This window comes from Dipodomys spectabilis, unplaced genomic scaffold (genome assembly GCF_019054845.1).
Source record: "Dipodomys spectabilis isolate Male_0828 unplaced genomic scaffold, ASM1905484v1 ptg000081l, whole genome shotgun sequence".
NCBI lineage: Eukaryota > Metazoa > Chordata > Mammalia > Rodentia > Heteromyidae > Dipodomys > Dipodomys spectabilis.
The window spans coordinates 1,700,047-1,713,452 of NW_024870758.1; the positions used below are offsets into that span (position 1 = coordinate 1,700,047).

The 13,406-nt window shown below is 36.3% G+C and overlaps 1 protein-coding gene across 1 annotated transcript in view; it reads left to right on the forward strand.

The window, feature by feature from the left end:
• Positions 1-13,406, forward strand: part of Rab3gap1 (RAB3 GTPase activating protein catalytic subunit 1) — a 79,446-nt gene that overhangs the window by 20,771 nt on the left and 45,269 nt on the right. The window contains exons 5-7 of the mRNA XM_042683434.1: positions 131-209; positions 10,681-10,800; positions 12,579-12,744. Coding sequence (XP_042539368.1) covers positions 131-209; positions 10,681-10,800; positions 12,579-12,744 — 365 coding nt within the window. The remainder of the gene's footprint in view (positions 1-130; positions 210-10,680; positions 10,801-12,578; positions 12,745-13,406) is intronic.

The window sequence follows — 13,406 nt, forward strand, 5'->3', positions numbered from 1 at the left end:
AAACTCCTAGTTATAATTCTTTAAAGAACTGCAGAACTATACAGTGTAGCAGGATGTTTCTTTCCTCAAATATGTTATAAAATTCTGTCTTAAATTGAATTTATGCTTTCATTTTAAAATGTTTTTATAGATGCCATTCCACAGTCTATGCAAGATTTGCTATGTATGAATAATGACTTTCCTCCAAGAGCACATTGCCTGGTAAGATGGTATGTATTCCTTTTATTCTTCTGTCTTCCATTATGTTTGTCTGGGAGACCCCAAGTCTGCCCTTAGGCTTAATCATTTGTTCAGAACCTTCACAGGATGCAGCATCCGATTACATTTACAGCTGAATTTTAGTTAGGCACTACCCTAGTCTGTGAAACATATTGTGTAGAAGAGTTAAGAAAAGGCTATTTGACTGCAGTTCTTAGAAATGACTGATTGCATAACAAATAATAAAATAAGAGAAATGACTGATTACAAGGTCAGCTCTTGACTAGCATTTGGAAATTTGGATTTGAGGGGGATTCTCACCATTCCCAGAACTGATAGTTACTTGTTATGCCTAAACTTCTATGTAAGAAGTATAATTTATGCTGAATATCTGTTTTCCTGGGAGTCTGAACAGCCCCTTGTTTAAAATCCTGAGGGCTGAGCCTCTAACAAGTTTCCCTGATAATGTTTCACAAGTATTGTCACAACTAATTGCAGAGGGAATTTAGTACAACCTGTAGGATTTCATTAGAAAACAACTTTAAAACTTGCCTATTTGCTGACTTTGGCCTCACATGTCTTTCCTTTTCCTGATTTTTGCTTTGTAACCTGCTGATACAGGGCCAGGGATGTAACTCAGCAGTAGAGCTTGGATGACAAGTACATGCCTCTATGCCCAGCTTTTATTGGTTAACATGGAGCTTGTGAACTTTTGCCCAGTTGTCTCCAACTGAAATATTCCCAGTCTTTAGTCTCCTAAGTAGCTAGGATAATAGACATGAGACACTGTGCTTGGCTATATCATAAAAAATTTATGTGTAATGTTGGAAATTGAGGTAAAAAATGTTAATTTCAAACAGTATGTGATAATAAAACTCACTTATGTCTAAACTATGAATATGTTGCATTAATGTAAGAGGTACATCATATTTAATAGGCTTCTTCCCAGGCTCAGGTGGCTCACACCTGTAATCATAGCTACAGGAGGCTGAGATCTGAGGATCCTAGTTCAAAGTCAGGAAAGTCCATGAGACTTTTATCTCCAGTTAACTACCAAAAAGCTGGAAGTGGAGTTGAAGGCTTCTTCGTGTGTGTGTGTGTGTCTGTGTGTGTGTGTGTGTGTCTGTCTGTCTATGTCTGTTTCTCTCTGTCTTCTCTCTGTCTCTCTGTGTCCATCCTGGGGCTTGAACTCAGAGCCTGAGCACTTTCCTGAGATTTTGCGCCCAAAGCTAGCACTCTACCACTTAAGCCACAACTCCACTTTTGGCTTTTTTGTGGTCAGTTGGTGATGAGTCTCATAGACTTTTCTGCTCAGGCTGGCTTTGAACTGTGATTCTCATATCTTATCCTGAGTAGCCAGGATTACAGATCTGAGCTACTGGTATTCAGTTTCTTTGGTGTTCATCCCAGTATGCAATAGTGGTTCAATATCTGTAAATCAGTAAATGTATATAACTCATTAACAGAACCAAGACAAGAATCACATGAGTATCTCAAGGACTTTTGACAAGATCAGTGTCCTAAATGACCCATGTTTTCTCTCATATGCAGACATGATAAATTATATAGGCCTCACTAGATACTCTTTGGGGGAGGAACACAAAGGCACAATGCCTATGTGCCTCGGATCACATAAAATAATACTTAATGAAATGAGCTCCAAGAAATGGAAACAAGAAGTTTTTTTCTTTTGTTATTGTTTTTATTTTCTTTTTTTCTGGTTTGTTTGTTTAGTTTATCTGTCTTTCGGATGGTAAGCAGGAAAGAAATGGAAGGACAAAGGGTGAGCAAATGCAGCAGTAGTACTCGTAGATACTATGTTGAAAATGAACTATACAGCTTGTGGGTGCGGTGCGTATGGGAGGGAAAAGCTGGGAGAGAGCAAAGGAAGGAGTGACACTATCAAAAACAAATGTATTTATTACCTGACTTGTGTAATTGTACCCTCTCTGTATATCATGTTTATAATAAATACAATTTTAAAAGAATCAACATCCTTTTATGATAAAAGCTCAATATTATGACAAACCTGCAGCCAAGATCATACTTAATGTTGAAAAACTAAAAGCATTCCCTCTAAAATCAGGAGTAAGACAAGGAGCTATTACAATGGTATTTAAAATTTTTCATTCCTAAATTGTTCATTGCTAATCTATGTAATACAACTGAATTTTGTGTGTTGATTTTGAGTCTTGTAAACTTGCTAAACTCCTTGGTTCTAGGAGTTTTGTGGCCTTTTTGACTATGAGCTTAGTTTGTTTTTCCTCTCCATTTCTTTGTCTCCAACCTTTTGCTTTTTAAGATGCTGGCTAGAATTTCTAATAAAATAACTGAAAGGAGAGATGGAGAGTTGATGTCTTGACTAGTCTTTTGCTATTAAGGATGAATTTTGTTTGTTTATTTTTGTTGATGGTGATACTAGGAGTTTTGGTGATTTGAACTTAGGATTTTAGACTTGCTGGGCAGATATTCTATGCTTGAGCCATACTCTTAAATCCTTCCTATGTTTTCTTTTATAATGTTGAGATAGTTTCCCTGTAATTCTTAGCTGTCAGATTTTTTTTTAATGTGTAGATGTTGAATTTTTGCTTTTTAAATTTAGATACAATCATTTGGACTTTAGATTTTTAATTTGGCGGCTGCTTTGATTGCTTGGATGTATCAAGATAAGGACTATTTCTTCATTGTGTAATTTGTACTTATTCATCTCTATATATTGCTGAATCTGAGATGCTGGTATTTTTTGTACCTATGTTCATGAGGAATATTGGTCTGTTGTGTTCTATTGTCATACTTTATTTTAGGTATCAGAGTAATACTGATCTCTTAATGTTAGTTGGAACTGTTTTGTTGTTTTTTTTGTGGTACTGAAGATTCAATTCTCACATATACTAGGTGAGCACTGTATGACCAAGCTGTATCCTCCATCTGCATTCCTGTTTTCTGGGATATTTTGTAAAACTGATGTTGTTTAGGGTTGTTTAGTAGAATTTGCCATTGAAAATACCTAATCCTAGAATTCTCATTTTACTGAGACCTTTCCAAAGTCTAAGCTTTAAGCAAAAGTCTTTCAGTGTTCCTAACCTTATGTACACCCATATATCTGAGTAGCCATTGAAAATGTAGGTGGGTATGATTGTGCATACCTGTAATTCTAGTACTCAGGTGCTTTTTAGGTGGGAGGATCATGAGTTTGAGACTAATCTGGGCTACATAGTGATTTCTAGGCCAGCCAAGGATACATAGTGTGATATTGTCTCAAAAAAACAGTAAAACAACAATCTCTGTACTGATTTGTATCAACCATGCAGTCATTGGTGGCATATCTAAAATATATGTAGTTTTCTTGTTCTACTGCCTTTTAAGCAAAAGCACAGCTGTAGATGATAATGTCTGGCTGCTTATATTCTTTTGGAAATATAGTTTATTGTCCTAGCCTTATTTATATGTAATATGAGGCTGGGATATTCTTAGAAGTTAGTCTGGATATGTTCCCAAAACTTTCTGAGTTGGATATACCTTATCAGCCTCACATTATGACTGCCAGGATAAAATACATGGTATTCTCAGACATGAACAGAGTTTGTTTTTTTCTTCCTTCATCCTCTGTCTCCTTAGTTCTCACACATTATAGTCAGTTTTGTAATTATCTCTGTGAGTCATATCAATAAGCATTTAGCAGCTGATAGGCTTATCCTGTAAAATCTCAGTTCCTACTCCTGTCTGTCACTGCCTAAATCCTGATAATCCTCTGGGATACTTGAGTCACCTTCCATACTTGGTTCTCCCATTCAGTTTCTTCTTTGTTCTATCACCTAGGATTCTCAATTTTTTTCTTCCAAGTCAATCTATTTTTTGTTGTTGGTCGTGGGGCCTGAACTCTGGCCCTGGGCGCTGTTCCTCAGCTCTTCAGCTCAAGGCTAGTGCTCTACCACTTGAGCCACAGTGCCACTTCTGGCATTTTCTGCTTATGTGGTGCTGAGGAATTGAACCCAGGGCTTTATGCATGCAAGGCAATCAGTCTACCACTGAGCCACCTTGCCAGCCCCAAGTTAATCTATTTTTAAAACATTGTAATTTGATCTTTCAGAGAAGGGAGGAATCAGTCTTCTATATTGTTGACAGTTACTTTAAAGTCTTTATAAACATTAGGAAGCCAAACAAAGCATTTGAGTATTACTTTAATATTTCTTTATTTTATGATCATCTTCATTGTTTTTGGTCAGTCGTGAGGCTTGAACTAGGGGCCTGGGCACTGTCCCTGAGCTCTTTTTGCTCCAAACTAGTGTTCTACCACTTTGAGCCACAGTGCCACTTCTAGTTTTCTGTTGGTTAATTGGAGATAAGTGTCTCAGACTTTACTGCCCAGGCTGGCTTTGAACCACAGTCCTTAGATCTCAGCCTCCTATGTAGCTAGTAATACAGGTTTGAGCCACTAGCACCCAGCTTCATTTAATAACTATTACTTTTAACATTTATTGTATTGTGAGCCAGACACAAGGATACCAAAAAATAAAATATAGTCCCTGATTCAGGAAGTTATGGGATTTGTAGAGGAACAGACAGTGACAAAAACATGATAAATGCTTATAGAAGGCAGCACAAGATTTGATAGAGATATTATGCTCCCTGACTTACAGAGATCAAGTCAGGAAAATGTTTCTCAGAGGAGTTGATAACTCACTTGAATCCTGGAACAAAAGTGAGAATAAGTCATATGATTTCAGACAAAATGATATTCAGGACAGGAGAGCCATATTAGGAGTGGTAATACCTAAATCAACTTGTAACTTGCAAGTTATTGTTGGTAAGCCTAGATTATAGCAATAGAGATCCAAGCATGGCTAACAATAAGATGAACTTACTATTATTATTTTTTACTGTTTTTGAGTATTGTAGAACTAACTGATGTGTCCTTTTAAGATGATTTCATAAGCTTTCAAACTTCTGTTTTTTTCTATAGATTTAAAAACTAATTAAAAAATTATATTTCTTAAAAAGAATGCAAATTACATCACGCTTCCTAATAACTGTATGATAACATTTTCACATATGAATTTTTTTGTGTGTGCCAGTCTTGAGCTCAGGGCCTGGGTGCTGTCCCTGAGTTTTGTTTTAGCACTTGAGCCATAGCTCCACTTCTAGCTACGTTTAATTGTCGATAAGATTCTCAGAGGGCTGGGAAGGTGGCTCAGCGGTAGAGTGCTTGTCTTGCATGCATGAGGCCCTGGGTTGGATTCCTCAGCACCACGTAAGCAGAAAAAGCTGGAAGTGGGGCTGAGGCTCAATATAGTTGAAGAGCTCAGGGACAGCACCCAGGCCGAGTTCAGGCCCCATGACCGACCAAAAAAAAAAAAAAAAGATTCTCAGAGACTTTACTGCCCCACCTCAGCTGGCTTTGAACTGTGATCCTCAGATTTCAGCCTCTTCAGTAGCTAGGATTATAGGTATGAGCTTGGCTGAACTTTTTTTTTAACTAAAGTAAATACTATAGCTCTGTATTATATACTTTGTACTTTATATCTATAGATAGTATCTACTATCTTTTTCTATAAATATAGATAGTATCTACTATCTACTTCTATAATGTAGAAGATTAGAAAACTTGATGTTTTTTATTTAGAAATACTTGTACATTTAATATAAGCTGAACATGTAAGAATGAGATGAAATTAAATACAATTAAGTAACATTTTCAAATCAAACTTTTTTTTTCCCTGTTCTGGGGATCCGTGTTCTAGGGCCTCATATGCACTAGGGATGTATTCTACTACAAAGCTCTAGCCCAAGCCTCAAATCAAACCTTAGAAAAGATAATTTTGGCATTTTTATTAGATGCTCAGTTTTGGTTATTGATGTTTTCATTAGTTACTTTTGTATCTCTGTGACCAAATATCCTAAAGAACAACTTAAAGGGAGGAATTATTTATTTTGCTCATGGTTTCAGAGGATTCAGTCTATGGTCACTTGGCTCCATGCTCTTGGACAAGAACATCATGGTGGCAGGAGCATGTGGCAGGGGAACCTCTCATGGCACACAAGAAGCAGAGAAAAGGAGACAGGGAGAATAGCAGGTAAAACTTTTCAAGTCATGTCCCTGTTGACCTAATGCCTCCATCAGAGCCTCAACTCCTAAAGTTTCTACAACTTCTCAAAATAGTACAACCCACCATCTATGAATAATAGTCAGCACATGAGCCTGTTAGTGGTATTATATAAAGAATCATCTAGAATTGCTCTGTTTTCAGAGCTGAAAGAAGAGTATGACAGCAAATCCCTTAATCTCAGCACTCAGGAAAACTGAGGCAGGAGGATGGTAAGTTCTAGGCCAGCATCGACTCCATAGCAAACCCTATCTCACAGAAATTAATAAAAAGGGATCATTAAAAGATAAGTGAGCGTGATCAGTTTTGTGTTCTATGAAATGTAATTGATCTTGAGCTTTGTTGGATCCTTCTCTCCACTGCCTATTAAATACCTTTGAATGACTGTTTGCTAAAGTTTTCTATTGACATTTGGTCTCTTAATTGATATTCCTTATGATAATATAAATAGCTTAGGAAATGACATAGACTTAGCCTTAACAGACATGTATTATGCAAATATAAATTCATGAAATTTCTGCTGAGATAAATTTAAATAGGACAATATAGTAGATAAGACAATGAACATTCTCACCACCCAGAGGATTCTTTTTATCCTAAACGTAACTCCTGAAGATAGGTTACACAGCAAGGAGGAAGTTAAGAGAACAGATGGAATTAAAATTGCTAGTCATCTGACTTTAAGATAAGGAAGTTTATCCTGGAATAATGTGGGAGGATCCAGTATACAGTTACAGTTACTTAACAGTTACTTAAAATGGGAGATGGGAGAGTCAGTGTCAAAATGGTAGGATGGAAGAACTCAGCCTGATGTTGCTGGCTTTGAAAATAGAAGAGGAGCATGAGCCCAGGAATGAGAGTAATCTCTAGAATATGGAAAAAGGCAAGGAATGGATTGTCCTCTAGAGAATCTTCAGCTCTTTCCAGACATGCTAGATTTGAAAGGTTAACAGAAATTGTCCAAAGAACAGAGAAGAAAAGTTCAGTGTAAAATGAACAGCCCCTTAGAGATATATGGAGTCAAATGTCCCAAGCATTCAGGTAATGGAAGTTCCCAATGAACTTATGGACTTTCCTGCCCAAGCTGGTGGATCCTCAGATCTCAGCCTTCTGAGTAGCTAGGATTACAGGCATGAGCCACTGGTGCCCTGCTGCTTTGCTTCTTTAAAGAGGTTTTTGTTAGGTTTCATTCCTCATACCAATCATGTGACTTTTTTTGGCCTTTATAAGCTTTTTTTAAAAAACTTTTTTTACTGTAATACAGAGGGGGCTACAGTTACATGAGCAAGGTTAATGAGTACATTTCCTATCAAGCATTGTTACCTCCTCCTTTGTTTTTCCTCTACCATCCCTTCCCTCCCACCTCCACAACTATACTCCCTTTATAAGCTTTTATTAACTGCATTCAAGGATGCCAGTTCATTTGGGACATGAGATGATAAAAGAGTTAGTGAATTTGAAAGAGTAACAAATTATCCAATCCATAGAACAGACCAAAAAGATAGTAAAGAGAAAAATGAGAAGAACTTCACAGATCTGTTTCAATGTTTAGCATTCCAAACTACACATAAAATAGGGGTGCCCAATGAAGAAAAAGCAAATCGAAAGAAATAATGGCTTAAAACTAGATTTGATAAAAACTATTCCTGAGAGACCCAGAGATCTCAACATATCCCAAATACTAAAAACACAAAGAAAAACCACACCTCATAGTTGTATAAAGGAATTGCCATTTAACAAAGCAGTTTATGAATATGATGCATCTTGGTCAGTGTTACCCCTTTGAACTTTCTTACTCTTCCTTCTAAACTCACGCTTTCTCTGACTTTTCTTAAATTTGTAGGATACATACTGAAATTTTGCTGCATTTCCTACCCGCCACTTCATTTGTTTTTTTCCACTTCTCCTTGATCCCACCCTACTCTTTTCAAGTACTGGTTTCCTGGTATTTATTTTGTTAATCTTTGATTTGTCCAGGTCCTTCCATTTTTTTAAAGAAACTTAAGTGACTACTTAGTCACTTAGGTTTTTTTATTCTGTAGAAACATATATTCATTTTCTTTGTTTTTTATGTTTATTTCGTATGGTAAAATATTTTAACCATTTCTAGCTCAGTGATAGAGTACATGTTTATGTACTATCACATAATTTTCAGAATATTTTCATTAAACAACTTTCTCTTCTATGTCTCCTCTAGTAGCCACTATTCTACTTTCTATCCATGTCAAAGCTAATGTCCATATAATATGGTGATTAATGCAATGCTATGTATCAAACTTTCATTCTGTTTGAAGGTTAATTAATATTTGTTTTGTGGGCATTTGTGTTGTTTCTTGTTCTGGTTCCATGTTAATGATGCTGTGAACATAGCAGTGTAGACTTTCGGTTCTTTGGAGTAAATAAGCAGAAAGTAGGGTATCTTGCCAAGATGAATGAGGAGTCATATTTAATTTTTTTAGTAAGTAATTGTATAGAGGTTACAATTCTATAAGTCATTGTTATTCCTTCCATTGGTCTTCCCCATTTTCCCTCTTCCATTTCTACCCTCAATCATGCTTAATTTTTTTAAAGAACAGCCATACTGTTTTCCACAGCAGTTGTATCATTTTCTGTTCCCACTAGTGAAGCTTGAGCTCTAGTTTCTCTCTATCTTGCTTTCATACTTTCGTGTGAGTGTCACGTGTGCACACACACACACACACAAAAGTGTACTGGTCATGGGGCTTGAACTCAGCTCAGGTCCTAGTTTCTTTTGCTCAAGGCTAGCACTCTACCACGTGATCTACTTCTTGCTTCTTTTTTGCTCTGAACTGGGATCATCAGATCTTAGCTTCTTGAGTAGCTAGGATTATAGGCATGAGCCACTAGCACCCAGCTTTACTTTCATTTCTTGATAATAGTCATCCTAATTGGATGTGAACTATCTCATAACATCTTTTGGCATTCTTCTAGTTATTACTACTGTTGAACATCTTTTCATGTGTTTATTTGCCATTTGTATACTTTGGAGTAATATCTGTTCAAATCCTTTGTTTTAAAATCTGGTTGCTCATTTTTTTGTTGTTGTTGTTTATTTTTTTTTCCCTCCATTTCTACCTTCTTCCTGTACTCTCAGTCTTACTAATGTTTGTTGACTTGATGAAAGTATAGGAAGGTATAGTAAGGAAAGTAAATCCATGACTTTTGGCAGGTTAAATATCATAGAAGAACGGTTGTTTAATGGGGGTGGTAGTTTGGCATTTGAGAAAAAAAATCTTTCAAAAAAATGGATTTGGCTGTTCAGTGATAGGTTGGTGGGGGAAAGAGGCAAACACTAAAATAGGGATTTGTAACTATATGTCCGGAGATTATTAAATTAGGCGATCCATACCTACAATAATTTTTTTTACTTAAAAGTTGTTTTTAAAATACATGGAGAGGTAACTAGGGAATGAATTTTTAGTAGGCAAAAACAGTCAACTTGATCTTACAATTTTTTAATGTTTGGAAGCAGATTAATGTTTTTAAATGACTTGCCAACTAAATGGGAAAGTTTGTATTAATGGTGATACTATACCAAGAATAAGCTGTTTTCTGATAATTTTGCCACTCCTATTTAATGTATTATTGCCTAAAATAATATGAGACGTCTTATATTAGGATATTTAATAAGCATGTTTTTATTTTTAGATAGCATATGTAATTGAAGCTGATCATTATTTTACTGTCATTTAGTTAAACACACTTTCCTAATCCATAGACATAGTCTTGTCTATTACTTACAGCAAGATTTAAGTGTTTGCTTTTTGTTGTTATTGTAAACTTAACTTTTAAGGTAAATGTGTTATGGTTTTCGTGATTTCAGCAAATGGCTTCTAATTTGTAAAGAATAGAGGAGTGGATGATGGAAATGATTCTTTAAGAAGATTTAGGGGCTGGAGTGGAGCATACATGAGGGCCCTGGGTTCCATCCCAAGCACTTGGGGAGAAAAGAGGGAGAGAGGGAAAGAAAGAAGAAAATTTAGGTGGTTGTTGGCAGTTGCCATGAAGGATGAGACATATCCTTAGTGCAAATTTGATATACATTCTTGCAGGGGAATTTTTTTATATTTTCCAAATAATGCCTTTTTTTGGGGGGGGGGGGGAGGATCTGTTTGTGGGGCCTGAACTGTGGGCCTGGGCGCTGTCCCTCAGCTCTTCAGCTCAAGGCTAGCACTCTACCACTTGAGCCACAGCACCGCTTCCGGCTTTTTTTTCCTGCTTATGTAGTGCTGAGAAATCGAACCCAGAGCCTCAAGCATGCAAGGCAAGTGCTCTACCACTGAGCCACCTTCCCAGCCCCCAAATAATATCTTTTATATCTTGAAATTTCCATTTAATGCAGTCATTCTTGTTTAAGGTACGGCCTGCGTGAGTTTGTGGTGATTGCTCCTGCAGCACATTGTGATGCAGTTCTCAGTGAATCTAAGTGCAACCTTCTTCTAAGTTCTGTTTCTATTGCCTTGGGAAACACTGGCTGGTAGGTACACCTCTTGACAAATCTAGACAAGCTGAATACTTTTTAATGATAACATATGAAGATGAGCAATTATTGAATGTTAGATTTCTGTCATAGTGAAGAACTTAGTATACATACTTGCATATTATACTAGATTTTGGCATAAAAGGATAATAAAATACTTTTGAATATTTATAAAGGGAATCATTGAAATATTCAATAGTATTTGAAATGAAGGCTATTTTTGTGCTTTGTTCTAAAGTTTTACTAACTTGCTCGACAAAATCTAGTTAAATGTTTGCTAGGTGCTGGTGGCTCACATCTGTAATCCTAGCTACTCAGGAGACTGAGATCTGAGGATCTCGGTTCAAAACCAGCCCAGGCAGTCCATGAGACTCTTATTTCCAACCAGAAAACTGGAAGTGGCACTGTGGCTCAAGTGGTAGGTAGAGTGCTCACCTTGAGCTCAAGAGCTCAAGGACAGCGCCCAGGCCCAGAATTCAAGACTCACAACAAAAAAAAAAAGAAATTTTACATATTTTTGAAAACTTTAAAAAGTTACTTTTAAGTACTTTTAGCCTCTGTTCCTAAATGAATCATTTAAAATGATGAAATTTGCTTTATACTATTTTGCTAATTTGAATTCTAATTCATATTATATAACTAAGGGATTAATGTAAATTAAATTTATTAGGGAAAACAATGTATTAGAATAAATGTTGTATCATATACTTTGTATTGTACCATAAGTGAATAATTTGAACATTTTTAAAATAAGAGAAATAGAATATTTACTAATGTTGCAATATTAACATAGGAATATATTTGTATAACCTATTATTATTTGAGGTAGTTGTATTACGTAAAGCTACCATAAACAGTGAATTATTAAATTCTAACCATTGAGCCCATGAGAAATAAACTTAGGTTCCTATAAGCATCTGGTAACAACACTTTTATCAATTAATATATGGCCTTGTTTTATGTGTGTCTCTGTTTAATTATTCCTGATTATTTATTAGGATTGAATTCAATCAGCACTATGCCTTATTCCTGAAGGAAGTTTATGTAATAAGTGTATTTTATGTAAAAAAGATTGATAGCCTGGTCTTAGGAAGACTACCTTCAGAACTATGCTTGGGAACCATTTTGAATGAAATCAAACAAAAAGCACAAAAATGAGAAAAACAAATAAATAAACCTCAGTAGATCATAAAAAGGACACCTTTTTATAGTCTGAGAATTGAAACAGAAAGGCAGGTATTCAAAATTTTGCTGCTTTGTGCATTTCTGCACTATCCACATTGATTGAGATGTACTATCCACATTGATTTGGAAGTGGCGCTGTAGCTCAAGTGGTAGAGCGCTCGCCTTGAGCTGAAGAGCTGAGGGACAGCTCCCAGGCCCAGAGTTCAAGCCCCACGACCGACAAAAAAAAAAAAAGATATCCACATTGATTTGAGGTTACAAATAGTAGTGAGTAGACTAATTTCCAAGTATGGAAATTTCCTTATAGTGAGGGTCACTTTTATCTTTAAATGATAAATATTATTTCAACACAAAGTTGGTTTAATTTTGTATTTTTTCATACTTATAGATCAGGTTTATCCTAAACTTGGAAAGAATAATATGATACACTGTTCCTCAAGAAAAAAATTTTACAAATAAGAGTATACTTTTGACGTATCCTTATTTAGTGCTTTTAAATACTTGAAATTAAAATAAGAAAGTTTTGAGGTTTTAGGTTATTCAGTGTTTAATGAACTTTCAATCTGTTCCTTTATAACCATGTCCTGAAGTCAGGTACCACTGTTTGTTCAAATTCATCACAAATGGCGAAGAATGTATGTGGGAGAATGTCAGGGTCCTGGAGTCCGAACTGATTTTGAGATGGTTCATCTTCGAAAAGTGCCAAATCAGTACACTCATTTATCAGGTCTGCTGGATATCTTCAAATCAAAGATTGTGAGTTGGTCATGATATTGTCAATCTTATTTGGGACGCAGATAAAAGTGTCAATTTGCTAATTGGAGCATAAAGAAACATTTTTCTATACTAGTAATTTTTTTTTTTTTTGGGTCCGGTCGTGGGGCCTGAACTCTGGGCCTGGGTGCTGTCCCTCAGCTCTTTAAGCTCAAGGCTAGCGTTCTACCACTTGAGCCACAGCGCCACTTCTGGCTTTTTAAATTTTGCTTATGTGGGGCTGAGGAATCGAACCCAGGGCCTCAGGCATGCAAGGCAAGTGCTCTACCACTGAGCCACCTTCCCAGCCCTATACTAGTAATTTTTAAGGGCTAGATCATCCCACTTACTTGGAAGTGGAGACTGGATAGATGGCAGTTCAAGGCCCACATGGGCAAAAAGTTAGAGAGACTTTATGTCAACAAAGAGGCTGGACCTGGTTGTTCACTCTTATAATCTTACGTACACAGAAGGGATAGATAGGTAGGAGGCTTATGGAGTGAGACCTTATCTGAAAATTAAAGCAGAAAGGGCTGGGGGACTGACTCAAATGGTACAGTGCTTGAGGAACAAGGATGCCTTGAAGTCAAACCCCAGTACTGCCAAAATAATAATTAGAAGAAAACTGCAGTTAGCCATATAAATTACTATGTATGCAATATCCA